This window comes from Tiliqua scincoides, chromosome 2 (genome assembly GCF_035046505.1).
Source record: "Tiliqua scincoides isolate rTilSci1 chromosome 2, rTilSci1.hap2, whole genome shotgun sequence".
NCBI lineage: Eukaryota > Metazoa > Chordata > Lepidosauria > Squamata > Scincidae > Tiliqua > Tiliqua scincoides.
In genome coordinates this window covers 176,962,772-176,989,178 of record NC_089822.1, presented here as the reverse complement: position 1 = coordinate 176,989,178, position 26,407 = coordinate 176,962,772, and the positions used below count along the sequence as shown (strand labels likewise).

General features: G+C 46.4%; 1 protein-coding gene across 1 annotated transcript in view; it reads left to right on the top strand.

Annotated features, from left to right (window-relative positions):
* The first annotated feature begins 1,970 nt into the window (after positions 1–1,970).
* The window catches only part of PPARGC1B (PPARG coactivator 1 beta), a 136,823-nt gene continuing 112,386 nt past the window's right edge, over positions 1,971–26,407 (top strand). Inside the window, exon 1 of the mRNA XM_066613880.1 lies at positions 1,971–2,082. Coding sequence (XP_066469977.1) covers positions 1,999–2,082 — 84 coding nt within the window. The 5' untranslated portion in view covers positions 1,971–1,998. The remainder of the gene's footprint in view (positions 2,083–26,407) is intronic.

Here is a 26,407-nt window from a genome sequence, read left to right as displayed (position 1 = left end):
TATGAGCATCTAAACCTAGATGCTAAAGCATGTTTTGCACCTTTTGAAGGAGTGCATTCTGGCTGCTGGCTGAAGACAGCGTGGACAAATGGATTTTTCCTTTTTGCTATTGTGTTCCTTTTTCATGTTCTTGTCTAACGTATTGATTGAGAGGAGATGACGCTCACCTTTCACACTTCAGAACCACAATGTGTCAGCTCAGCAGGCCGTCCAGAGTGAGTTACCAGAGCTATTGTATTGTACTGAGGTAATGGGAGCATTTATACCACAGCATTACCTATGGACTTAGCTTTCATATCATCTCTGAGAACAATATGCACAGCAGGAAGGTCTACCCAATGTTCCATCCCATGAACATGGAGATCTTCTTTTCAGGCTGCACAGTGAACTGGCTAATATCACATCTGATTGCTATTGACAATAGCAGCATAGCAGATGCTTGTTTGTAGCTGGGTGAACTGGCAGGGTTTGAACCCCAGCTTGAGCAGATTGGCTGGTTTAGGTCTCACATCTCTGCTCTAGGTGGGAATTAGTGGTTCACTTGGAGAGAAAGGCTGGCAACATGTCAAAAGGCACAAGGAAATCTTTAAATTAGAAACAAAAACCTCTTGAACTGACCTGCATTGCTTAAGGAAATGTACATTCCTAGAAAGGGAATGGTCAAATTGCCAAACCATCCAGATTATGTTTGGCTATCCATGGCAGAGTACATGACTTTCGTACCCTAACTTCCATTACAAGTGGCAGCAGCACCCTGTATCGGAAAGGCAACTGATGAGTCAGTGTTGCATAGCAGATAGCATGTTGGACTAGGTCTGGGGAGGACTGGAATCTGCACTCAACAAGGGAGCTCACTGGGTAGCCTTGGCCAGTTGCTCTCTCAGCCTACTTTACCTCACAAGCTTGGTGTGTAGGCAGGAAGGGAAACTCCATGGATGCCATTCAGACCTTCCTGGGGGGCAGGAGGCATTAAAATGTAGTTTATAACAGCATTTCTCAACGTTTGTCCCCATCATACCACTCTGCATGGTTCACCTATTGGAAATACCACCAGAAGTAACCAGTGATGATGTTGCATTGGGATTGTGTTGCATCCGAGGCCAGACGCAACACAACAAACGCAAGTAAGAGGCTCAGGGTGGACGGCAGGGCTTTTTAGAGTGCACGAAAAGTGTACGCTGGAGCTCTGCCTGCCCAGCCAAGCCTCCTCCTGCGGTTTGTCACACTGCATTGCTGCCAGGTGGACAGGTTCTGTGAGCCCAATCCTATGCACGTCTACTTAGAAGTCAGTCCCATTATAGCCAATGGGGCATACTCCCAGGAAAGTGTGGATAGGAGTGTCGCCTGAGGGTCCCATGAGTATCACTGGACACTACCTCAAGGACCACCTGTGGTACTCATACCACTGGTTGAGAAACACTGGTTTGCAGAGGACTGGGCAGGGAAAAAGGAGTTTGGAGAAAGCTTAGTAGTAGTTAGAGGAAGCTTAGTAGTTATGGAGAAGGCTCTCCCCCAAGCCTATTTCCATATGCATCCCCCTGTCGGCGAGAACACTTCGTTGTGCATGTGCAGAGTGCTTTCCACTGTTTACCAAGCAGGTCTCCCTCTCGCCACTGCCAGGCAGGAGAATGCTGGGCCAGTGGAGAAAGGAGGAAGGGTCTCGGTGCCGCCTGGAGCTTCAGCGGCCGCCTGCCTTTCCTTGCCCCCAGCCAGAGCCACCACAGGCGGGCTGAGTGTCGGGGGCTCTGCTGGGCTTCCAGCTCGCGCTGCCCGCGCGTGGAGCAGAGCCTCCCGCCCCCGCTGCAGCTCCAAGCGCGCGAAAGAAGCGCTTCCTCCCTCGGCGCGGGCCCCTCCTCCGCTGCTGCCGGCGCCACCCACCCCCGACCGGCGGGCTGCAGGCTCCTCCCCGCCGGCTGCCCGGCTCGGCTCGGCTCGGCTGCTTGCTGACTGCTGCCCTTGCCGCATGCTGTTTGGTGCCGCTGCCGGAGGAGCTGGAAGATGGCGGAGCCGGCGCCGGACTGCAGCGCGCTGCTGGATGAGGAGCTCTCCTCCTTCGTCTTCAACTATCTCACCGACAGCCAGGTACGGCGGGCTCCGGCAGCCTGCAGGCACGTCCGGAGCCGGCAGGCGCGGTGCAGCCGCAGGCGCTCCGAGCAGGCACGCGGCTGAGTGGCGGGGGAGGGATTCTGCGCTGGGGGGCTCCGGGACCCCAGACCAGCCGTGCACCGAGGACTCTCGGCCACGGGGGGGGGCGCCGGGGAGGGGGGCCTTGGCCGATCCGCTAGGCGCTTGGGGTGCACCGTGCAAGCACCCCGGGTCTGCCCCGCGCCGTGGAATGTGGGGCTCGGGGCACCCCGGGATAGCCCTGCACCGGGGAGTCTGGAACGGAGCCCCGGGCGCCGCAGCCGCCCTGCACACGCGGATTCTGGCGCGCGAGGGAGGAATGGGGCCGGCCGGGCGGGCGGGCGTCAGATCCAACTTGAAGCCGCTAGAAGTCTGGGGCACGAGACCTCTGCAAGTACTTCGGTGCCGGCTTTGATCTGTCAGGAGCCGGCGAGCCCCTCGCCTGCCGCCAAGCGGGGGGAGCCTGCAGGGGGAAAGACTTTCCATTTCTCCATAGCGGACTCGGGTTCCTCCTCATGCCCCAGCCGGAGGCACATGAAGGCACTGAGGCTGCAATCCTACCCACACTTTCCTGCGAGTAAGCCGCATTGACTGCACTGGGACTGAGTAGACATGCATAGGATTGGGCTCTGAGGCTGCAGTCCTATCCACACTTTCCTGGGAATAAGCCGCATTGACTACACTGGGACTGACTTCTGAGTAGACATGCATAGGATCGGGCTCCCAGTATTCCTGGCAAGTTCCAGTTGAGCAGCCAGGAGAGCCTCCTTGTGGTGCCGGTCCAGGACCCGGCAGGATTCCTCTCTCCATTCAGCAGACAGAGGGGAGGAGGACCGGAGGGAGGGAGGCTGCCTGCTTGTGCAGCCAGAAACCTCACAGTCCGGCTGGGCTGGGCTGGGCTGGGCAGTAGCGGCAGCCCTGGAGGTTTTTGCGTGTGCTGCTGCTCTCCATGCAGCAGCCGCGGCTACTGTACTAAGAAGCGTATTTATAGTCAGAGAGCGAGGATCCGGCGGAAGAGATCGAGCGCTGTCACGGAGAGACTTGAGTTGTGGGTTCTCCCCCCGCGATTGCTCGGGGAAAGGAAGAGAGAAACTCGAGCGCCCGGACACTTTTCAGCACCACTCGCACGTGGACGATTGGGTCACGCTGCTGCCACTGCTGCTGCCTGAGACTGCAAACCTGGCCACACACTTACCTGGGAGTAAGCCCCATTGACTATAATGGGACTTAACTCCTGAGTAGACTTGCATAGGACTGGGCTCTGAGGCTGCAGTCCTGTCCACACTTTCCTGGGAGTAAGCCTCGTTGACTATAATGGGACTTACTTCTGAGCAGACGTGCATAGGATTGGGCTCCCAGATACCAGCCAGTCCTCTGGCTTGCATTGTTTCCCAGCAGGAGCTTTAGAGCCCCTGCGCAAGGGGAGGATCAGCTCTGGATAGGGGAGGCTGGAGGTGCAAGTGGGAATCAGAATTTGTCCAGTGAATGCAAGGCGATTGTCTACCCCCCTGCCACTGTTTCCTCCACTGGGTTTCTCCTGCAGAGAAGGAGCTGGTGTTGCTTCCTTGCAGTGTGCAGAGGCAGGACTGACCTGCCATTCAGCTTGACTCTGTGGGGCAACAAGACTAGATGGGATGCTGGAGCCTCCCCCCTCCTTTTTCTCCTTGGGATTGCTGGTGGCAACTCTCATGTCCTGGGTTGCACTCATGCTGGCATGAGGCATGCTGGTTGCGGGCTACATACCTGTAGCCTTGGAGTGAGGGTGAGAGGAAGGGGGAGGGAGGTGGGGTTAGTTGCCACAGATAAGCAACTTTGCAAATCTCCCTTCTCTTTGGATGGAGCTGCATCAGATTAGGGTTTCTTGGCAGCCCTGGCCTGATCACGAGAGGGTGCCTGCTGGAAGTGGGCTGCATTCTTTTCTATGGGGAGAAGCCAAGAGGGATAGAGTCAATGCTGCATGACCATCATGCATCTCTGAGCCCAGAGCCTGTTGCAATTGCAGAGAGTTTTCCATGGTTACCATTCCACTGCCACCATGCACCCCCCTTTTTTCTCATAAGCAGAGATTTCTAAATGGCTTTGAATTGGGATGTGGCACACACTCCACTCTACCCTCCCTCGCTCCTGGGTGCATTTATTGAGTTGCCTGTAAAAGAGCTGAGGAAAGTCCACTGTGTTTGAGTCCCAAACAAGCAACAGAGACCTGGACTTGCTCAGGCTGATTTGTTCCTGGTGTGTGTGTGTTGGTGTGCCAGACAGAACCAGGTTGGGCCTGCTCCAGCTTGAACTCATGTAGTCTGAGCACCTCCGTGCCAGTGCCAGAGCCAGAGCGTTCCAGTTTGTCATGGGACATGTTGGCTAGGGGGACTCACAGAGAATTAACAAGGAGATGCTGACAGCTTGATTAAAGAAGTAGGGATGGAGTATTTTGTAAGCACAGTTCGTATTTTCTGCTTTGCAAAGGTTTATTTACATGATGCCATGAAATAACTGACTCAAACTCTGGTGGGTCAGTAGAAAGCATGTTTGCTTGTGAAAAAATTATCTTTGAGACAAGACAGTTTAGAAGGTTGCTTAAAAGCTCCGATTGCCTTCTATAAGAATGAGGAGGGCACACGTTATTGTTGTGTGGTGATTGGGACAGTTGAAATATCTTGCACTGTAAGACAGAAGTTTGCAAATGTCATTGGGGCAGGCAAATCCTGAGTTTTGTATGTTGCGTATAAAGAGGCCACTGAGTTTCCTGAAAATCCAAGTGTTTTGCAAACACGTGGATTTTCACTCACTGTTGCATAAGAAGTTGAGGTCACAGAAGTAGCAACACTGCTAATATAGAATTTAGAAATAACATTGCATTAATGCTTGTGGTTGGTTGATCTTTGCTTGTTGCTGCAGGTCCCTTCTGCATTGCTGGTAGGTGCTTTCAATCTTTGGATTACCTTTCTCCCCCTTTGCATGTGTGCAAGGGTTAAAGTCTGGAGTAAACTGGACTGGCATGTGATTTCTTTGAAAAATGATTGAAGTTGTAAGAGTGCATTGTGTTTGTACCTTAACCTCTGATGAAACTGCAGTGAGGGCTCTAACCCTGGCTGCTGTCACATGCTTTGCTTGTAACTAGCTATAAGAGGGAGGTGTTTCCGAGGCTCGCCTCTGACGTCTCTCCCCATTACTACTATACTGTACTAGGCTCTGCTTGCAGCTGGGCTGCTGAGTTCTCAATGAAGTCTGAAAGCTGCTTCTGCAAAACCCCTGGTGTTCCAGGATAGAATCAGATTATCCTAAGAGGCCAAAATGTCAGGAGGCTATGAGATAATGGATATTATCCTTTTCTTTTATGGAGACCCTGAAGGATTTCAGTTCTTCCCAATACATATCATGGACACCCCCTCCCCTTCCCTCTCCTTGCAGCAGCATTGCAGAAATTCTGGCTGGTGTGCTCTGAAAATCACAGCGCAGGTGAACTAGAGCCCAAGTGCAGCTGGCAGTGTCTCCAGGAAAGGGCAATGAAATTCTAATCTGATTTGCCTTGCCCACTTGTTAAGTATTGGGGTTTAGGCTCACCTTTCTCATTGTTGCATACTGGGGGAAAGGATGTTTCACATAAAATGACTGCATTGCAACAGATAAAGATTAAAGGCCTTTTCTTCTGCAGTCTGATTTTTCATCAAAATGGGCTCATTGTGCAGCATGTGAAATAGATGATTTATGCACAAGCCGGAGCGATGCATTTGGAGCTTCTCATTTCCAGCTTGTGGCCATTGTAGCTAATTCATCAGGTGCTGTAAGGTGTGAGAAATTGCTAGTGTAAGCTGTTGAAGAGATAAGAGTTAAGAGACTCTTTGCGGACCCTCTAGAAGAGTGAGAAAGCAGCACGACTTTTCCCATGTTTGATTTGTTGAAGAAAAATTATAATGATAATCCAGGCTGCCACTTGGAGCTTCCCTGGGCAATAATTCCTTCTTATTTTCTCAGCATCTTGTTTACAGCTCAATTAATTAATGGTTGGAGCTGTAAACCATTATTGATAATCACGAAGTGGGTTGTATTCTCTCAGACACACATACAGCACTTCCATCTATTTCACAGATCTGTGCTATGCTCCTTTTAACTGGCACGATTTATCCCTATTTGAATGTCTGTGTCTCTGCTGGTTCAATTAGGCAGAAGTGCGGGTATTATTTTTCTTGGCAGAACAAACAAATCATTCCTTGGTAGTACCATATGTAGGTGTTTTTAGATACTGGTTCTGAGTACCTTGGTCAGCACCTCTTCTCAGTGGGGAGGGGGAAAAAACATGCTGTCCTTTGCAGAGCTTCCTCTGTCTGCATGCTTCATAGGCCAAATGGAGAAAAGAGAAGGGCTGTAGGATTTTCGTTGACTTGTTTCTACTTTCCCAGATCTAAATGGACAAGTGATGAAGTGATCACAAAACCACTAGTCAGTGTGCTCAAGCTTGGCACAGATAAGTTTGCACTTGGGCAAACATCCAAATAGGACTTTTGTGATCCTGAGCTTTTGTAAGTGCTGTAGGGGCTTGGTTTGGTGGTCTATTTTTATTAGCTTGTTTGTTTCACTTAGGACGCAATCCTAACCAACTTTCCAGCATTGGCATAGCTGTGCCAGTAGGGCATGTGCTGCATCCTGCAGTTGGAGGGGCAGTCATGGAGGCCTGCATGTGGAAAGCTAGCACGTCATGCTTCTATTACAGCCTTATCTTTGACAAGCTAGTTTTGTGCAAGGAAAAGAGCGTTCAGATGCAATATTGTTATCTCAGTCACAGTTTTGAATGCATAGACTGCATTGAAGACAGCAATTTAAAGCAGATTAAGGCTGCAATCCTATGCACCCTCTCATGGCAGTAAGGCCATGGAACACATTTGGACTTCCGAATGGACATGAAAAGGATTGCAAATAAGTTTTATTCAAGTTAACAAAGTTTAGTGCCAGACAGATTTATATAAGCTTGGGATGTAAAGAAGACATGGGGAAGCAAAAGGATAGAGTGAACAGTCTCTGGAAATAGTATCTTTGTATGGTATTATGTTGTAAGTGAAACGAGATTGCCTTTTCAACATGAACCATAGTCAAAGAAGTATGAATTTAGTATATCCCAGTATAGACTGGATCCCTTTTTATTTCTTCATGACACATAAAGTGTGGGCAGTAGCCAGGAGGACTTGTTCTCCCCAGTTAAAGATGAACTTTCTGAACCCAGGTTACCAAAAAGAGTAACATGGAGAATTTAGGGCCCAATCCTTAAGTTCATAGCACCAGCGGTACAAACATACCACCACATGTGCACGCTTATACCACCGGGGAGGAGAGAGTGGCAGTGCTGGGCCAGTGCCAGTAGGAGCTGAGCCTCACCACTGCATGGCCAGCACTGGCTAGTGGTAAGACTTCTTGGGACGAAGCGGGGGAGGTGGGGAGTGGGCAGAACAGGGCAGAGAGAAGGGGAGATTGGACCCAGGAGGGTTAGGGGTAGAGGTGGTGGCGGCCTCTGCTGCTGCATCCTAACCCCCCTCCCAAGCAGGGCAACCCGACACAGGTCTCCTCGTCTTTGTGCCCCGTCAAATGTGGGTGCAGAGCTGAGAGACCCATTAGCGGTGCTGCAGCGTTACCTGGAGTAAGGGAGCAAAGGCTCCCTTACCCTGAGGAAACCCCAGCGGTAGTCTCGGTAGCCACTGGATGCAGTGGTTTTGACACCATTACAAGTGGTTTTGACACCATTTGACACCACCATGCAGCGGTTTTGACACCCTGGGCGCTGAAGCATTCAGGATTGGGCTGCCCATCTCTGGAGTGTTGCTTCTAAGCCTCCCTGCTTAGACAGCTAGCAAATGAATCAACTATGACATAGGCACTAGATAGCTGTTGGTTGATTGACATACAGGGCTTTCTTATGTTTATAGGCTCAGTTAGGTGATTATGAATACTGCCAGTTTTACAGACTCATAGATCAAGAAATGCATCATGTGGAATCTCACTGTGCCAGAACTGAGGTAGTGATGCACTTAAACGTATTAACTGCCTGCATTAGTTGTTTGATTTTCTCTGTAAATCGCTTTGTGAACTCTTCATTGAAAAGCGGAATATAAATACTGTTACTACTAATGGTGTCTCTCAACTGTAGTCCAGGGAATCTCAACAGAGAGGCGTTGTGAGTAATACTCAGAACTTGTATCTGCACAAGTGAAAGCCAAGTGTGAAGCATATTCATGAAGGGTAGCCACTAACAGACTCCAGCTACATGGTGAGGAAAATCCACTTGTGTCTTCCTATGTCTGTGGGTTAGGTCAGTACAGTGGCAATGCTAGGGCTTATATTTCTTGCACATGACTGGCAGGATAAAGTGCCTTCTGAACGCATGCAAAATGTCAGTCAACCTGCCAGTTCCAGAGTTGGCTTGTGCTGCTGCTGTCTGTGGCAGGCATTCATCACAGCAAATGCCTTTTCCCTTCTTGGCCAACTAGGTTCTCTGGGAAGGTGGCATCTGCTCATTCGGGCTCTCGGGGATATGGTATGGTGCTGCTAGTATTCAGAGGATCCAATAACTTTGAAAGCCATTGGTTCCCAGTACTCAGCTGATTACCTCTTCTATTTTAGGAAGAGTGTTTTCTCTTGCCAGAAACCAAGTTGCTTGCTAGGTGATGTATTATGGTTTTTGGTGATTTTTTGGCAATGAGCACATGCATGTGGAATAGCTGTAAGAGTGGGTTATCTGAGATTAAAAGGGACCATGCATATTTTGGCCAACTTGTGACTAAAAAATACCATGAGCATTACCTTATCCAAGGCCTTTTGGGAGCAAAATGTCCAGTTGTCCAGAGTATTTTTCCATGCATTGTACTCACTCTGGCCACAATCCATGGTAGCTTTAAAAAATGTTAAGATGAATTCATGCAATAATTCGTATTTGGAAGATGAATTAAGATAACTTCATGCAAGATTTATTCGTATTTGTTAGCCATGATAGCCAGATGGGATCTTCATAGTCCAAGGCAGTACTTCTGAATATTGGATGCTGGAACCAGGCACCAGGGGAGGGTCATTGCCATCATGTTTGTGTGCTTCTCAGGAGAATCTTCTGGCCACTGTTCAGACTTGTGGACTAGATGAATTTTGGTCTGCTCCATCAAGCCTGCTTTTATAGTGACTAGAGGGTAGTGGCAGGTGGTCTGAGCCGTGATGAAGAGTACCCATCTCCCAAAATATGGATGATTATTGGAGAAAAGGCACGTGTGAGTTAATACATTAGAAATCTCAAATTGCACTTACGTTTAATAATTAGTCTGTAAAATCTCATATATATATATATATATATATATATATATATATATATATATATATATATATATAGAGAGAGAGAGAGAGAGAGAGAGAGAGAGAGAGAGAGAGAGAGAGAGTCTGTAGCAAATTTCCATCCCCATCCCTTCTAGTCCAAACTATATGTTGCAATTCTTTGCCCTCTTCTCCCATTCAGTAAACGTTCCATGAGCAGAACAGGGAAGTAGAAGTTGCTGATTGCAGTTTCACTATTGCTGTCACTAAACCATTAATGAACTGATTGCTCAGCCCCTGCCGCATTGGAATCGGGAGTGAAGGCATTGGGAAAGATGCAGAGGCGTTTCTCTTGTATTCCTATTAAGATTAGGGACAGTTTTGCCCCTTAGTTTTTGTCTTTAAGGGAGCAATAAAAGATTGCTTAGATGAAAATTGGAGCCTCCAGTATTGACAATGAGTGTAGAGCCCAGGGTTTTTCCATTAAGATGCTTTTTCCAAGTTCATTTTCTGACAATGTCTCCCAAAGTTATGAACTTGCTGCCTGCAGCACAACCAATGAGCAGGCTGGGGAAAAAGACTTCCTTGTAAGCCCGCCCTTCAAAGGTAGACATCTCGGTGCCTCTTTTAGATTGTAGGCTGTATTCAACTGCTGTTGCCGGAGCCCTCACCATTTTTTACTGTGAGCCTACACACCTGAGCCTATTTTCTTATGACTAATCATGACCAGGCCTAGAGTGGAATTGAATCTGATGCAGGATCAATGAACAACCACTGAACTCTAGCAATCCAAGTGAAAGGGTAGTGCCCAAAGTATTAAACTACTTGAAAATATGTCTCATTGAACGTACATTGAGTAAACATACATTGCATCAAGTCCAGACATTTCTAAGTCCAGCAAACTGTCTATTGCTAAGGGCATCTGCTTTTTAACCATATTTATTAGCAGTTAGTGAAGGGAATTTCTGTAACAGAAAACCTTTTGAAACATCTGGAACTATATGTAAGTGTATGCGAGACAGCAGGCTCAAAGACTAATAGCACAATCCTTTGAGCCAGTGAGACATATTTCCAGGTAATGGGAATATTGGGTGCATGGGTTTCAATCTAAGGATGCAAAATAATTTGCAAGTTTACTTGGGAATAAGCACCATTGAATTTATTGGAGAATGCTTGTGAGAAAGCTTGCATTGGTGACTGGGAATGTAAAACTCTGAGGAAGATCTTCATGTGCTCTGCTGATGCAGAATCATCAGGAAATTGTCATCATTGGTGTGTCTCGTGTGATTGGGTCTTTCAGTCTTCTATGTTCTGAGCACAACATCTCCCTTTCTGCCTAGTGGTGTACTTTTCTTTGCAATGGAGTAATGGTAACATGTGTGAGTCAGGTTCTAAATACTATCAATACACTGTCTGAAATCTGGTTATGAGAGGTCTGAGAATGCACCCCACTTTTATTGTAAGCAGTCTAGAGTAGTATAAATTATGTCTGAAAAGATAGGAATACTAGATTTTCATCAACTTCCATAATCAGGCCCAGAATGTTGTTGTAGCAGTGGGATGGCGATGAAGAAGCGTCATGCTTTCATTTATTTCATTTGGCTTAATGGAGACTTGTCAGGGTCTTATTGGTCCTGCTTGCATTATGTACATGAAAACTCCAGTATATTACTAAAGTCATTCAGCACTTGGGTTGCCTCAGCATGTATCATAAAAGTGTCCAAGAGAGATTGCCTTAACCTGAACTTTCACCCACTCACAGTGCAATCCTAACCTGCACTGCAATGGGGAGGCCGGCAGGTCTGTCCTGTATCCAGAACAAGTTTGGGGCTTCCTACGGCCCAGCCTGGGCAAGGGGAATTGCTTCCCTTTACCCAGGGAGAGCCACAGCAGCCCCAATGAGTCTACTCAGATCTGCGCCACCTAAAGAGGCAGATCACCTAAAGAGGTGGCGCAGATCCAAGCTACCCCGGGCTGTCTGGGAACAGGATAGGATCCGGCATAAGCGCCAGATCCTGGCCATGCCCCCCGCTCTATCACCACCCATCCACAGGCCCACCCAAAATGCCTCCCTCCCGCCCTCCCCACACCCCTCCAGACCCCTGCACTGGTCTGGAAAGGCCGGTGCAAATTTACTGGAGCCTGCGTTGGCACGAGGAGGTTGACACGTGTCCTTGTGCCAACCTCCTCGACGCCCAAGTCAATGCAAATGTGTCTTACAGCACATTTGCAGTAGTCCTGGACTGGCACAAGGGGCTTGTGCTGGCCCAGCGCATCCTTTGGATTGCACTCTCAGTGGTGTAAACCAGGGGTGTCAAACTAATTTCATACAGGGGGCCGAAGTTAGCATTCATGGTACCTGCTGAGGGCCAGAAGTGACATCATAAGCAGGAAGTAACATCATTAAGCAGACGATGGCCTGAATAAGCACTTTATTCTCACATAGAAAGTCATTAGCTGCAAATGACAGAAGTGAAAATGTGCAAATCTTGTTCATGATTTCAAGATACGAGAGAGCCCAATTATCAAGATGGGGGAACCCAAGTATAACAGGAGCTAGATAAATTGCTTCTGGGGGCTGCATTGGGCCCACAGCCTTATGTTTCACGCCCCTGGTATAAACAGTGGAAAAAATGTTAAGCATGTAGTAATGTAGCAGGATATAAGGTAAAGACCAGCCACAGCTACCATAGAGCCATCTGGTTGGATCAAATAGCAGAAAATACTGGGCTTGATGGGGCCTATGATCTTACTCAAGGTGATTTCTTATGTTCTTGACAATCTTTTCACAAAACAGATTTTCGTTTCAGGGTGATAACATCAGTAATTACTGTTTCCATAGCTGAAGAAAGTTTCATGCATGGGTCATCAATGGGCTGCCTTAGTACTGCAGAAGAAAGCTTCAGAGTCCACTTGTGACTGCTGAATTTCAAATTTTACCTTTTGAGGCATATGGGCTGGAATTGCTGGTGTAGCTCTAATCTAAGCATTTAACAGTGAAAACAAAAGGAAAACAGAAGTTCAGACTACACTGGAAATTTACAAGGTGAACGTACTCAAGACTTGAGGGCAAATTCCTTTTGGTTAATCATTGTGCTCTTGATAACTGACTTGCCAAGGGCAAATAATCCTTTCTGTGGAAAGATGGAAGTTACCTGCCTAGCCTAAAGCACTGTTATGCTCTTCTGCAGTTTCAATTCTTTTCAGCAATGCTACCATGCTCTACTACCAGCTCTTCTCAACAGGGGCCACCATGTCCTGTGTCCACTACACTTCTCCGTAACCATGTCCACCTCCTAAGAATGACCTGCATTTAATCAGACGAAGTTGTTGGAAAAGCTACCCTTCACTTGATTCCACTGTTGATTCCAAAAGTTCACCCAAGCACAGAGTTCATCCTTGGAGCATCCAAGGTCTATAAGCTTAAATAACTAATGGAGGCTGAAACAAACACAAATTCCCATCCCCACCCCTTCTATACACAGGGCCAGACTGGGTGTTGTAAAAAACTTAGACTATTTTGTGCATCTCTAACCTCTTGTTGAAACATCCAGGGAAGGAGATTTCAAATCTTCCAGAGCAAAATTTGTCCCAGTATACGTATATACAGCTGAAATGACTGCGATGCAAGGAGAAAAAAATGAACAATAAACAGGAGTGTGATGTGAGAATCAGGGCACAATCGTAGCTGGCCTCTGCACCGGTAGAGCATGTGCAAAAGTTCCGTAAAGCACTTTGCGATGGCATAACATTTTGGCTTGCTATCAGGAAGGCAAGCACTGGGCTGCTTGCACTGGCAGAAGGAACATGTGCCAGATTTGGTAAGTTCTTGATGGGCAGCTCGGGGGTGGAACAGGGTGGTGGCAGGGCAGCAACAGGGACCAGGGCTGAGTGGATCGGTCCTGCATCCTATTCCCCATCTTGGGCCAGATCCACTGACATCGGTCAATGCGAACTTGTGTCATTGATTTAGCTTGGCACGGGTTTGAGTAGATCCATTGCATGGGCTGGGGCTTCCCCCGGGATGAGGGGAGAAGGCTTTCTGGGTGCTAAATTCCCCTATGGGTTGGAGTTAAAGCTGTGCCAGTGTTGCTGCATTGGCACGGGGGAATTTGCACTGGATTGGACTGCTTATGTCACAACTGGAAGAGGGACATAGTATTTTTGTATAGATAGGTTTTCTGACATTTCTAGGATATCTCAAACTTGCTGTCACCATTTAAAATAGTTGAGGGATACAGTACTTGCAATCAGTAGTGGGAAGTAAATCTATGTTATAGATATGAGATCCATTTGTTGTTCTTCTTAGCACCCATGGGTGCTCCCCTCATCACAAATATGGGGCAGGAAGATGCAAACTGTTATTACAGCATGCCATGTCACATCTGTTTGTATTAGAGATTGCAAAGAGTGACACCTCTGTCATTTGTAACATCTGGTTTGCCCTAGAACAGTGGTTCCCAAACTCATGGGTCATGAGCCACCAGGGGAACCAGAAGCAGGGCATTCCCCCTTAAGGAGAGTGGCCATGCTCAGTGGCATAGTGCTGCAGAGATCACAGTGATGCCACTGCCATGGGCCTATTTTACTTACCTGGGGGGCAGCGCTGGCCTCCTGCAGGGTCCTGGACGCTCACGGCCCCCTCTGATCTCCTTCACAGCTTGTTTAATAATAATAATAATAATAATAATAATAATAATAATAATAATAATAATAATAATAATAAATAATACAGGTATTTATATACCACCTTTCTTGGTCTTTATTCAAGACTTTATTCAAGGCGGTTTACATAGGCAGGCTTATTTAAATCCCCAGAGGGATTTTTACAATTGAAAGAAGGTTTCTATCTTTCAAGAGCCACAACAATTTGGATATTTCGTTCTGATCTGGCCTCCATCCTGGTGTCCATCCTCCCATGCTCAAAGCAGATGGAATAGCTCGGCTTCAGCTTGTCAGCTGCTTCAAGGTCGCATGGTGCCAGTGGCCTCGAACTGGCAACCTTGTGGATGTTATCTTCAGGCAAATGGAAGCTCTACCCTCTAGACCAGACCTTCTGCCCTCCTGCCAGACCTCCTCCTGTTTACAAAGCCCTTATCTCTTATCTAAAGCTACTTCTAGTTTTCAGAGAAAACAGGAAGTAGCTTCATATCAGCGATAAGGGCTGTTTATAACAGCCACGGAGGAGATCAGAGGGGGCTGCGAGCCTCTAGGACCCTGCAGGAGGCTAGCACTGCCCCAGGTAAATAAAAAAGCCCCTTGGCAGCAGCAGCGCTGCAATCTCTGCGGTGCTGTTGCTGCCCCCTCCTGGCCAGGCAAACACTTGCCTGGTTCCCAATTCCTCTGTAGGATTTGGAAACCACTGCCCTAGAACAAAATACATACTTTGGTTGTCTTTAACAGCTTCTTTTTTGACATAGGTATCAGCACATGTTCTTGAAAAATAACATTTGAAGGGATCTCACCTAGGCTATGAGTATGCAAGTCATATCCAAAGCTAGGTTAACAGGTTCTATAAAACTGATATGCAGATGAACCTGGAACTGATTGGTAACCACATATTCAGCAACTTGACCCAAAAAATGAGGTTAGGGATGGGATGATACCTAGCTGGAAAATCAACTTCCAATTCAGTTTTAGGAACTGGAGAAACACCAATTTAATGAGGGTTGGCTGTCAGACATCCAGGCTAACTTTGATGGACTTTGTTTCCATTGTTCTGTATCTGAATGAATCAGAAACCACTGAGAGAGACAGTGGACTATCGACTGTTGTTTGATTGGATTTGTTTTTACAGTTGTAATTGCTAAGGTACAAATGCCATTGTGATCTGATAGTAAAATACAAGAGGAGTTTGTGTTGGTTCACCTTGATCCCTCCTTTTGCATGCTGAAGATATGAATTTCATTATGTGTTGTAGTTATATTTCATTTAATATTAGGATTTAAACTGGAGTGAAGTAGATGGGTGAGTGGGGATGGTATGAGAACTGAGATATAGCTAATGAGTGTCATGAGTGGCTTGACTGTGGTTGAACTTTAAGGTGAAGCTTGGATCTGATTTAAATGATCCTTACAGTCTTTTCCATTTTGGTTCTGAGGTTGAGAACACCCCACCACTACCACCATCACCACACTGGAACCAAAGAATGTTGCATGCATTCAAAGGAAATTATAGTTGCAGAAAAATCTGAGAGTTTTGCTGCAACTAAATATTATCCAGAAGGGCCTGAAAGGAAAGTGACTTTCCCCTTATCAGATGCTCCATCTTTCTTCTTTTTTGCTTTCTCTCCTGTTCTGCCTACTTGCTTGCCTATCATAATTAATTATTCACTGCAATTACTTGTCCACTCCTATTTCAGGTTTTCTCCTGGACTGAATGGGCTACATCTTTATTTGTTCATTGCTCTGGCTTCTGAGATGAAGGTTTAGTGACACTGGTTTCTCCTCTTCCCAATAGCTGCTGGTGATTCACTTAGGCTTTGTTGACATGATGTCATCTCTGAACTCAGTGCAGTTTGAGGCTTTGCATTGGCATGCGTGATGTCTTATGTGGATGAAGGTATCTGCTTACTTGTACACTGGGAACAGCACACACTGCATCCATCATTCAGTAGGCAACTTGCAACTTCAGGTGCACTTGGAGATCATTGGCCACTTGGCTCCGGTCATTGACTGTCAACCTGGATATGGCATTTATGCTTTCAGTCATTGTGGTCCATGCTTTCTCTTTTGTATCAGCATTACACAACAGTACATCACCCAATATATTTCATTGGCCTGAGCAGTGTGTACAAAGACACAAAACAAGCGAACAACAACTCACCGAACAAAATGTGAATTCTGCAAAATGAGATCCTATGTTCATAAATCTTGATGTATTAAAGAAATCAGCAAAACTGTGCCAATGTGCTTCCTTGTTATAACCCTAGCAGCAGAAGTTTACTTCATAGAATTGTTTGGGGTTGGGTTCTTTTTTTGGTTATTTGGTTGAGCCTAAAATTGTAGAAGCTGATGAGGGAACTGTTGAAACACTGGAGCACCTGGGCAGGCAAATGCAAGAAGTGCTGGGACTGAAAACTTAGGGCCCAATCCTATTCAATTTTCTGGTGCAGCTGTGCCAGTGGGGCATGCACTGCATCCTGCAGTGCGGGAGCAGTCACGTGGAGGCCTCCTGGAGGTAAGGAGCATTTATTCCTTTACTTTGGTGCTGCATGTTATGCAAGCCACGAGGTCGTAGCTCCAAAAGTAACACTTGTTCTGGCTCTGTTTTGAGGATTCTGTTAGCTCAGCTTGCTTTAAGCACCCAGGTGGGAACCTTATTTTTTCCAAAATGCTCCAAGTTCCATTGTCGGGGCACTGAGCATTTTGGAACACTTCCCTTGATTTATTTGGAATTATTCTTTTACTTTAACCCCAGTACTGATTAGCATTCATAGGTACCAATTTGTTCACTGAGGTGAATGTGGCAATATAAGAAACTGTTAAAAGGTGAATTGTAGTTCTCTCCCTGCCTGCTCACCCCCCCCCCATCCATCTCCAACCTCCCTGAAGATCTAAATGTATTTGGAACCCCACAAGCAGCATTGTGAGTTTGGTAAATTGCTTTTATGTACACGAAAGAATCGCATTAACAAGTACGTGCTGCACAGCTCTGCCATATGATTGAAAATGCCTGACCCTTCCGTGAGCAAGTTCTGTATTCAGCCAGAGTCATGGTGGGAAGAATGGCAGGGACACCTTGGAATGCTGAATTCCGAGATGCCTGGTATAACCAGCAGGTGTGACATTTGGGGATAGGAGGAAAGCAAGGTACAAGGAGTGCCCTTCGCTGCCCTGATATTTGGGACACTGAGTACATTAAAAATACATTTAGCTCATTTAATGGGGAGGAGGGGGAATCTGCAGCTTGCCCTTTAGAAGTCTGCAATAGAAAAGCAACCAATGAATGTTAGTTAGGGATGGCTTCTCAAGGCTCCAGGCAAATATTGTGCCCTTCAGGTGTTTGACTGAATGGTTTAGTGGTGAAAGGGAGGGAGGCTCCAGATATACTAGGAAGCATCCTCTGTTGTGAGACTAAGGGCACAATCCTAACCAATATTCCAGCACTGACATAGCTGCAATGCAGGCCCAAGGTAAGATAACAAACTTGCCCTTACCTTGAGGCGGCTGCCCTTGACTGCCTCCCACTGCAGGATGCAGTGCATGCCACATTGGCACAGCTATGTCAGTGCTGAAAAGTTGGTTAGGATTGTGCCCTAACTCTTCCCTCAGTAAGGATTTATCATTCCCCATTGCACAGTGGTTGCTGCAGCTGAAATGCACTGGAACAGATTTTACTCTGGAACAGTGTTTCTCAAATGGTGGGTTGGGACCAACTAGGTGGGTCACGAGCCAATCTCAGTTGGGTCCCCATTCATTTCAATATTTTATTTTTAATATATTAGACGATGTGTATATATAGACTTTAATACATATATTAGGCTTTGTATGTGACTGCATTTGGGGACATGTTACAGATCTGTACTTTTAACAGGCGCTCTCTCTCTCTCTCTCTCTCTCTCTCTCTCTCTCTCTCTCTCCTTTTAACAATGATAGTAAGTGGGACTTACTCTGGGTAAGTGCTGGTAGGATTGCAGCCTAGGATTGTTAAAAATTTTCTTCTTGATGCTATCACTTCTGGTCATGACATCACTTCTGATTCTCATTGTAGAATATGGGTCCTGGTGCCAAACATTAGAGAATCACTTCTCTGGAGGATACAGAAGCTCCATGTGACTTGCTGAGGCAGCGCATGAAACTTCAGCAGTACGTCACTTCTGGCTGTCTCACCGAGTGGTTCCATCGTCACCAGGCAGTGAAGTATCACAGCAAACAGACCAGCAATAGAGCCAACCTGGGTCCCACTGAGGGGGGAGGAAGAGACTGGACAGATGCTGTAAAGGAGAGGTGGTGAGTGAAGGAGGAGAGGGTGAGAGCAGAGCCAAGTGGAGGGAGGAAGGGAGAGAGAGAAGTAGGGAGCAAAAGGACAGAGAAAGGATGGGTAAGAGGAGCAGAAAGTCAGGGCAAGAACTATGCACCGGGGAGGTATAGTGAAGTGGCAAGGAGTGGAGAAAGCAGTGACAGACCAAGGAGGAAGGCAGTAGCAACAGGAAGCCAAAGATGTGGAGTGGACAAGGGAAAGGTGGAGAAAGCTGGAGAAGCAGAACAGTGAAAGAAGAAACACCTGGCAGTGGAGTAGAAGGGGAGAAGAGGCAGGAACAGCCCTGGCTGGCCCTAAGTCCACCCCAGTTCCATCCCCTGCACCATCCCCCACATGGGTATCAACTTCCCAAGGCCAGAGGCAGACTTTAAGATGAGGTGATGACCCACTTGGGTAGCCTGTCCTCAGGTTTGGCAATATAAATAAGATACAATTCATGGGAGTTTGCAGCAAGCCCAGTGCTGAGCTGTTTGGCCAAGTGGGGTTTTTGGTTGTCTAGAATTTGGAAGAAGCCATAAGGCAAATTTCCCTCCGTCATCCCAAAAGTTGGGGATAACTTGCCACTGTGAAGAAAATGTCAGTGGGGAGGCAGGCAGGCAGTGCAGAAAAGGGAGTTACATGCTATCGGTCACCAAACATGTCAAGCTGGGAGTGCATCCAAGTCTAGCGGCAAGACATTATGGACTAGCAACTGGAAAGGCAAGTGGGAAAAATGCCTTTTTCCTCATTAGATGAGATGGGTGTGGTGACATTTAAAGTGAGAAAAACATAGCTTATTAGCAATGGTAAAAGATCATTAAATCACGTGTAATTTGGGCTTCAGGTGTTGTAGGTAGTTCAGATGCCTTTCTCTCAGATAGCAGGCCTGTTTGTAGAAGCTGCATTTTCACAAATGTGCATCATTTTGTGGCTTAGAAAATACTTTGTGCATAATTTTGTGGCTTAGAAAATCCCTCTCTCTCCCTCTCTTCGTCCATCTCTCCGCATTTCTTTTGGTGTGGATTGCTGAGTGGAATAGGATTGCATGAGTGAAACAAACACATATTGGCTCATGCCCTTAATATTATTATTCAGTTCTTCTGCCTCTCCTCCCCCCCCCCCCCAGTGAGTTCTGAGTTGCTACAGCTGGCAAAGGAGGGGGCTGAGTTGCAGGAGAATGAATTGCAGCAGTGTCCCCTGTTCCTGTGAGGGACATGGGTCTTTTTGTGCCTTGAAGCTGGGGTAACATTTTTGATCCCTTAATAAGCACTTGTTGTCCAAAAGTTTCTGATGCCTATGGCTCTTTTGCTCACCTTTGTGACCTGTTTCTTTGCCTGTACAACAGACACCTTTTATTTTGCTGCAGATCCTGCTTTTAGGAGCATTTCTGTGCACTCTATTTTTGCCGGAGTTGAAATAGGCACCAAATCCTCATCAAAAGACTATCCGTTACAGTAAGGGTGACTCTGATAATGCTTTCACTTGTATGCTCTCTATTTTGGCCCCGGACCTGTAGCTAGACCTTTTCTCTAGAGACGAACTTCATTTGTTTTGTGTATGTGCCACTGCAGCAACAGCATTTGGCAAGAAGTACACTGTGTGCTGCCTGAGGCTCTACAACTATCTATCTACATGTGTGTGTGTGTATATAGAGATACCCTCCTTTGTGGCGCAGATACTCGGGCTCAGACTTTCCTGATTTAGACTCTGTTATTCATCCAGGCTGCTTGAAGTGCTAGCTGATCGGTCTTGTGATTTGGTCTCTGACTGACTGGAACGTGCACAGGATAAGGCTTGCTCTATATTTTCCACAGGGATGCAGAGGATCCCTTGGTTACTTGGCTGTTTAGCTCTTTGGTTTTCCTGTTGTTGCCTTTTAAAGGCATCAGTCTGTTAATAAAGGAAAATATGCTTAGAGTTTTGATTCTGCATGGCCTGCTGGTCCCCTGTGGAGCATTCTCTCACCCCCCCTCCGCACACACCCCTTCACATGCACACCAAATAGAGAGCTGCCGCATCATATGCTGTTCTGCCTGTCTATTGAGGATCTTTGCTTGCTAGTTTTCCAATTTATTCACACCCGACAGCACCATGTACCAATGCTATTGAACTACATTGCTGTGTTTGCAAAGTATGCGGCTGATTTCATGCAAATATGAGCACGTTCAAAATTGATGGATGTTCAGAACTATCAGGAGTGTTAGCCTATGGAAAGGCAGGTTGTGGGTTTTTTTTTGCTTGTTTGTTTGCTTGTTTTTGTTATTGACATTTTTATTAGCTCGTCCCCAGGCGCTCCTCATCCCTAGTGGCCCAATACTGAGGAACAGATTGGCGTGAATTTCTTACCTTGTAATTCCACAGCCTGAATATGGGATTGCCTTGTTACAAGCAACTGGATTGCAGCTCTGTCTAACCATTAGTGGACACAAGGGAATAATATTACATGTTTAACTTGAAAACAACCCATATAGAGCTTAATTTGCACCATGGTTCAGCTTTGGCCTCAGCACCAGGGGCAAACCTATAACACATTTCATTCACGCATTCATTCCTCTCCCATCTTCACTGGATAATCCCACGGTAGCTAATGAGAGAGTACAGGTTTAAACTCAATTTACAGTAAGCACAAACTCAACAATCTAAAAATGAATTGGAGACTGCCCAGCAGTAAGAAGTAGTCCAGATTCCCACTCTTGAGCTTGGTGTAACAGGTGTGTCTTAAAAAGCAGCAAGTGAGTGGCCTTCTGAATTCTCTAAAGCAAGGAATTCCTCACTTGGGGATGATCATGGAGAAGACACTATCCCATGCGCATGCCAATTAAGCCTCACTCAGTGATGGCATGCAGAGAAGAGTCTCCCTGGAAAATGTTAATTGATGGGTAAATTTACATGGCAGAAGGCCATGAAGGAAGGAAGAAGGCCAGCAGAAGGAAGATTAGATGAATTGTACTCTGAGGAAGTGCAGAGTACATTTCTCATACCACCAAATGCCTATAGAGCAGTGTTTCTCAAACTGTGGGTCAGGACCCACTAGGTGGGTCATGAGCCAATTTCAGGTGGGTCCCCATTTCAATATTTTATTTTTAATGTATTAGACTTAATACTTCCATGATATATGTGACTACATTTGGGGAAATGTTACAGACCTGTACTTTTAACAAGCTACTATATATATTCTTTTAACAATGATAGTAAATGGGACTTACTCCTGGGTAAGTGTGGGTAGGATTGCAGCCTGGGATTGTTAAAAATGTTCCTGCTTGATGATGTTACTTCCAGTCATGACATCACTTCTGGTGGACCCTGACAGACTCTCATTCTAAAAAGTGGGTCCTGCTGCTAAGTGTGTGAGAACCACTGCTATAGAGAGTCTTCACATGCCAGGGATTAGGGGGAAGGGTTTCAGAGGGTACTGTATCCAGATAGACTTTAAAAAAGAAAAAGAAAAAAGGAAGAAATTAAGCACTGGCGTTATGATATCTTAGGTCCCGCTTTCATGTGCTATTTTGTTTTTCAGCAGTGTTGATTCTGATAGATAAATGCTGAGAGTGTGCCATCTTCTTCCAGTAGCCATCTGGTTTGTCTGGACCTGGAGGCTGAGAAAGTAAGCCTCTGCAGTATTATGCCATGCCATCAGAACCCATCATGCGTAGAATGCAATAAATAGGGTCATAAGCCTTTTATGAAGTCTATTTCCACTCCTGGATCTGGGATTTATTGCATGGCTGCTTAGAGAGGCTGAGGATTTTGGAGGTCAGCAGGGCTAATTATAAGACTGAGAGCTGCTCAGGACAAGCAGGGCTGCAGGTTACTGTGAACGCCAGGTAGTTAAGCCAACTAGCTGAGGAGCCCAGCAGAACCTTAACTGCATCCATAGAAAAAACAGACACAAGTACATTGTATCAATTGTACTTTTCAGGAGGAGATCAAGATCATGGAGCTGGACAGAAGGTCCTCATGAAGTCCTTGCTTGACTGTGTTCTGTAGATTATGCAGACCTGGGGGGTGGTGGTGAGTGAGCCACTTTCTGAATTCATGACCTAGTTTGGTTTCTGTTCTCTAGCATGCATGTCTGTGAATGTCAATTGTGTCACTAATAATGGGGCCTTAGATTAACCTAAAGTAGTTGCATTCCATTATGAACGTGAAGCCTCTTCTAACAGTGCAAACCTAAGGCTGTCTACTTAGGTGTAAGTTCCATGGAGTTGAATAGAACTTACTCCCAAGTAAATGCATATAGAATTTCATATAGAAACCCTTGTCCCCCATAGTCACACCTTGGCACCCACACTGCAACTTCTTCTGCAGTCTTTATTTGGGGACTTGATTTGTTCTTGATTTGCAGACCAAGGAACTGTGGTTTATTCCAAGTACAGACCCAGCATTGGCCACGATTTACTCTGCGATGCAGTGGAGATTTCATCAAAGCCAGTGCAATTGTTTGACTTCCATTGTGACTGCCAGGCAGAAAGCTCGGTAGGGCCAATTCTGACGTATGTTGGGAGCTCTGTTATCCCAGATACACAGGCAGACATTAGGAACAGAGCTGTCATGTCATTGTAATTATCTGTGTGGTGCCAAGATCCGTCTGGGTGATTTACAGATTTGTAAAAAGATGTGGTCTTCCTTGCCCCAAGGTGTTTGTTTGCCTGCCAGACACAACACAGATGCAAAGAGCGTGTAGAAGAGCAAATACGGAGTATCATTCAGCTGCTGGTTCCATGATGTTCAAGGTGGTGAATTAAGGAGCAGCTGTGGCTATTTTCCTCAGGGCAGAACTGATGTCTCTGCCTTACTGGAAAAAGGACTGTAGGCAACTCAACCTACAGGAAACACAGCATGTGGTTTAATTCATCTTGGAAAACATTGACTATTCTGCAATAATATCCCTGGACATATGATATGAATATTAGGAATAATTTCCCAGAAGACATTGTGGGGATGGACAAGCAGTGAGAGACATCAGATACTGCACACAGCAATCAGGATTGCTTGTTGCTGAAGCTTAGCCCTGTAGCTGCATCAGCCTCAAAAGTTACAACTGGAGCAAACAGAAGTTCTGTGATGAGTGCATGAAAGGCCTATCTATGTCTGCTCCACTGCACTTGCCCATGTTCAACATAGCCCAACTGCATGCTGAGGACAGCATCACTGCAGGCAGAATCTGAGACCTCACCATCATCCCTGGTGAAAGAAAATATTTCTTTACTCAGTGTGTGGTTGGTCTGTGGAACTCCTTGCCACAGGATGTGGTGATGGCGACTAGCCTGGACGCCTTTAAAAGGGGATTGGACAAGTTTCTGGAGGAAAAATCCATTACGGGGTACAAGCCAGTTGTGTATGCGCAACCTCCTGATTTTAGAAATGGGCTATGTCAGAATGCCAGATGCAAGGGAGGGCACCAGGATGAGGTCTCTTGTTATCTGGTGTGCTCCCTGGAACATTTTGTGGGCCGCTGTGAGATACAGGAAGCTGAACTAGATGAGCCTATGGCCTGCTCCAGTGGGGCTGTTCTTATGTTCTTATGTGAAAGTATTTTGAAAATCTGAAGAGTTTCTGGTAGAGAGGCTACAATCAGGTGGACTGATATACACGTAACTTAATGCAGACTTAGGTGAATCCCAGTCATTTCCCCTTTTCTAATTCTTGCTCCTTTTGTTTACTTTCCTTGACAATCCTCTGTCGTCTTGAGAAGAAGTGATGATGTTGTCATGGTAACCAGCATGGCTGCAGTCTCATTGTGCAGCTCCCATGCAAGACATACCAGTAATCTAAAAATAATAAGCCCCTGCTCATTTCGGAGAGCAACTGATCTAGGTTTTGTAGCAGGATAGGAGAAGCAGATGTCTTTAAGTGGAGGAAGGCCTTTCTCAAGAGTTCTGTTGAATGGCTAGGACATCTGGCTGGGGTTTTGCTCCCAGGCTTGACAATGCTGTGGAATGTTAACTTTACCTCATGACAGAGTGGCGGGGGGACGGGACCCACACACAGCATGTTATTTCAGTGACAGCTTAGTAGCAGTTTAGACATCCTTTTTTCCACCTATACAAGAATCCCAAGAAAGCATACTATTTCTTTTGGAGAGATTAGGAGTCAGACTGGTTGCCTGGCCGAATGAAAGTAGGTATCCACAGTTCACCTGTATCAAATCTCCCATTGTGACTTATGGCAATTTGTATGATGTTGCTTTTATTTGTCACAGTAGCCCACTTAGATTCAATCCAGTCTTGCGCTAGGGCCAGCGCAAATTCCTTGTACTGGCCTGGGAGTGTTGCAAAAGTGTTGAGTGTTGCACCACTCAAAAGTGTTGAGTGTTGCACCACTCAAAGGGAAGATAGGCCAGCGCACATTTGTGCTCCAGCCTCCTTGCACTACTGCGGGCCCCAGGTATGGGGTGAGTTGTGTTGGCCGAGCTTGGCCAACATGGGGGTCTGGGGCATGGTGAGGGCGGGGAGCAGGCAGGAGAGAGGCATTTTGGAGTAGGGGAGAGTGGGTGGCAGGTATTCTTGGGGCGGGCGAGGAGCAAGAGGCAGGGCCAGAACCCGGCAGTTATGCCAGATCCTGACCCTGTTCCCGGGAGGCCCAGGGCTGTCCCGGGCTGCTCGGATTTGCACCACCTTGTCAGGTGGCGCAGATCCAAGTAGAGCCATTGAGGCCGCTGCAGTGCAACATGGGGTAAGGGGAAATGTTTCCCCTTGCCTCAGACTGTGCCTCTTTTAGCCCCAAACTTGTGCTGGGTGCAGCACAGGCCCTGTGGCCTGTCTGCTTTCAGTGCAAGTTAGGATTGCACCCTTATCCCCCACATGCTCCTGTGCATGTGAGAGTGGGTGGGGGCAGAAGGAGCATGCTGACAAGGTGTGCTGTTGACGTGCCTGTGAGGCCTGGCCTCCCCCCATATTTATGTTCAATGTGCCTGTTCATTTGTAAGAACACTGAAGTTATTACACTTACAAAATGCTACCAATTTTGTAGTGATGTGGTAAGTCCATCAACCTAGTAGGTAAGTCCATTCACATTCCTTGAGTTTTGTAAAAGTGAGAGCGTTCTTGCCTCTCATCCCATTTGCCACACAGTATTCACTTCAGCCTCTTGCCAATGTTGCGTGCGCGCAAAGCATGGGAAGCAAACACTTTAAAAGATCTCTTTATCAAAGTGGACGCAAGCTTGGGTTTTTCTTTAAGTGTTTAATCACGTGATTTTGTTTCATCTTAATTTCCCTCTTGGGGTGCCATCTTTCTCTTCCCTCAGGCTCAAACTGTACCAAAGGCATTTTTCTCTATACCTCTCTGAGGAAAACAGGCAAGCTTTCTTTTTTAAAATAAATAAATAAAAAACACTCAATGCCAGTAGTAATGCCTGAACTGGAAGGAAGCCAGCATAACCAACCTAGGATATGCAATTTTCATCTTCATTTTAATGTCTTTCTGAAAGTAGGGCTTCCTTGTTTGAGACAGATACCCTACAAGCCTTTCATTGTAAGACACCTGAAATAAAAACTATGGATCTGGCTTGAAGACTATGAACTGAGTTGACTTGAGGGCATCTGCAGCTGCAACCCAGGAGCAACTCAGTTTTTTTCTACCCGCTCCCTAGGTCTCAAGGAGGAAAAAAAAATGTTCTCAGTTGAATCTCCCCTCCAATATTTTAGGATGACTTAACAATGCTTCCTTATGTGATGTTAAAGGTGTGTTCTGATGTCTTCTGCAGTTTTGTGCTTTCTTATATTTGAATTGTACCTAAAGAAACACTGCAGGTCCTGTTTGTAAAAATGTCTTATTCCCCCCTCCAAGTATGTAGTGCAAACACTTATCTCTCCTAATACCCCTTTGCAGTTATAAGCTTTGCAATAAACTCAGTAAACTGTCTTTGTGTCACTGTGTCTTTTTTTTTTTAATCTCTGTAAAGTACAAATGAAGAAGGGTGCTAGTGCTCATTTGGAGATTGCCTCTGCAGCTCTCGTGCAGACAGTCTGTATGTACAACCATTTCCCCAAATATCTAATGTGGTGAAATCTTGCTGTCCATGTGGCAGGAAGGTGACA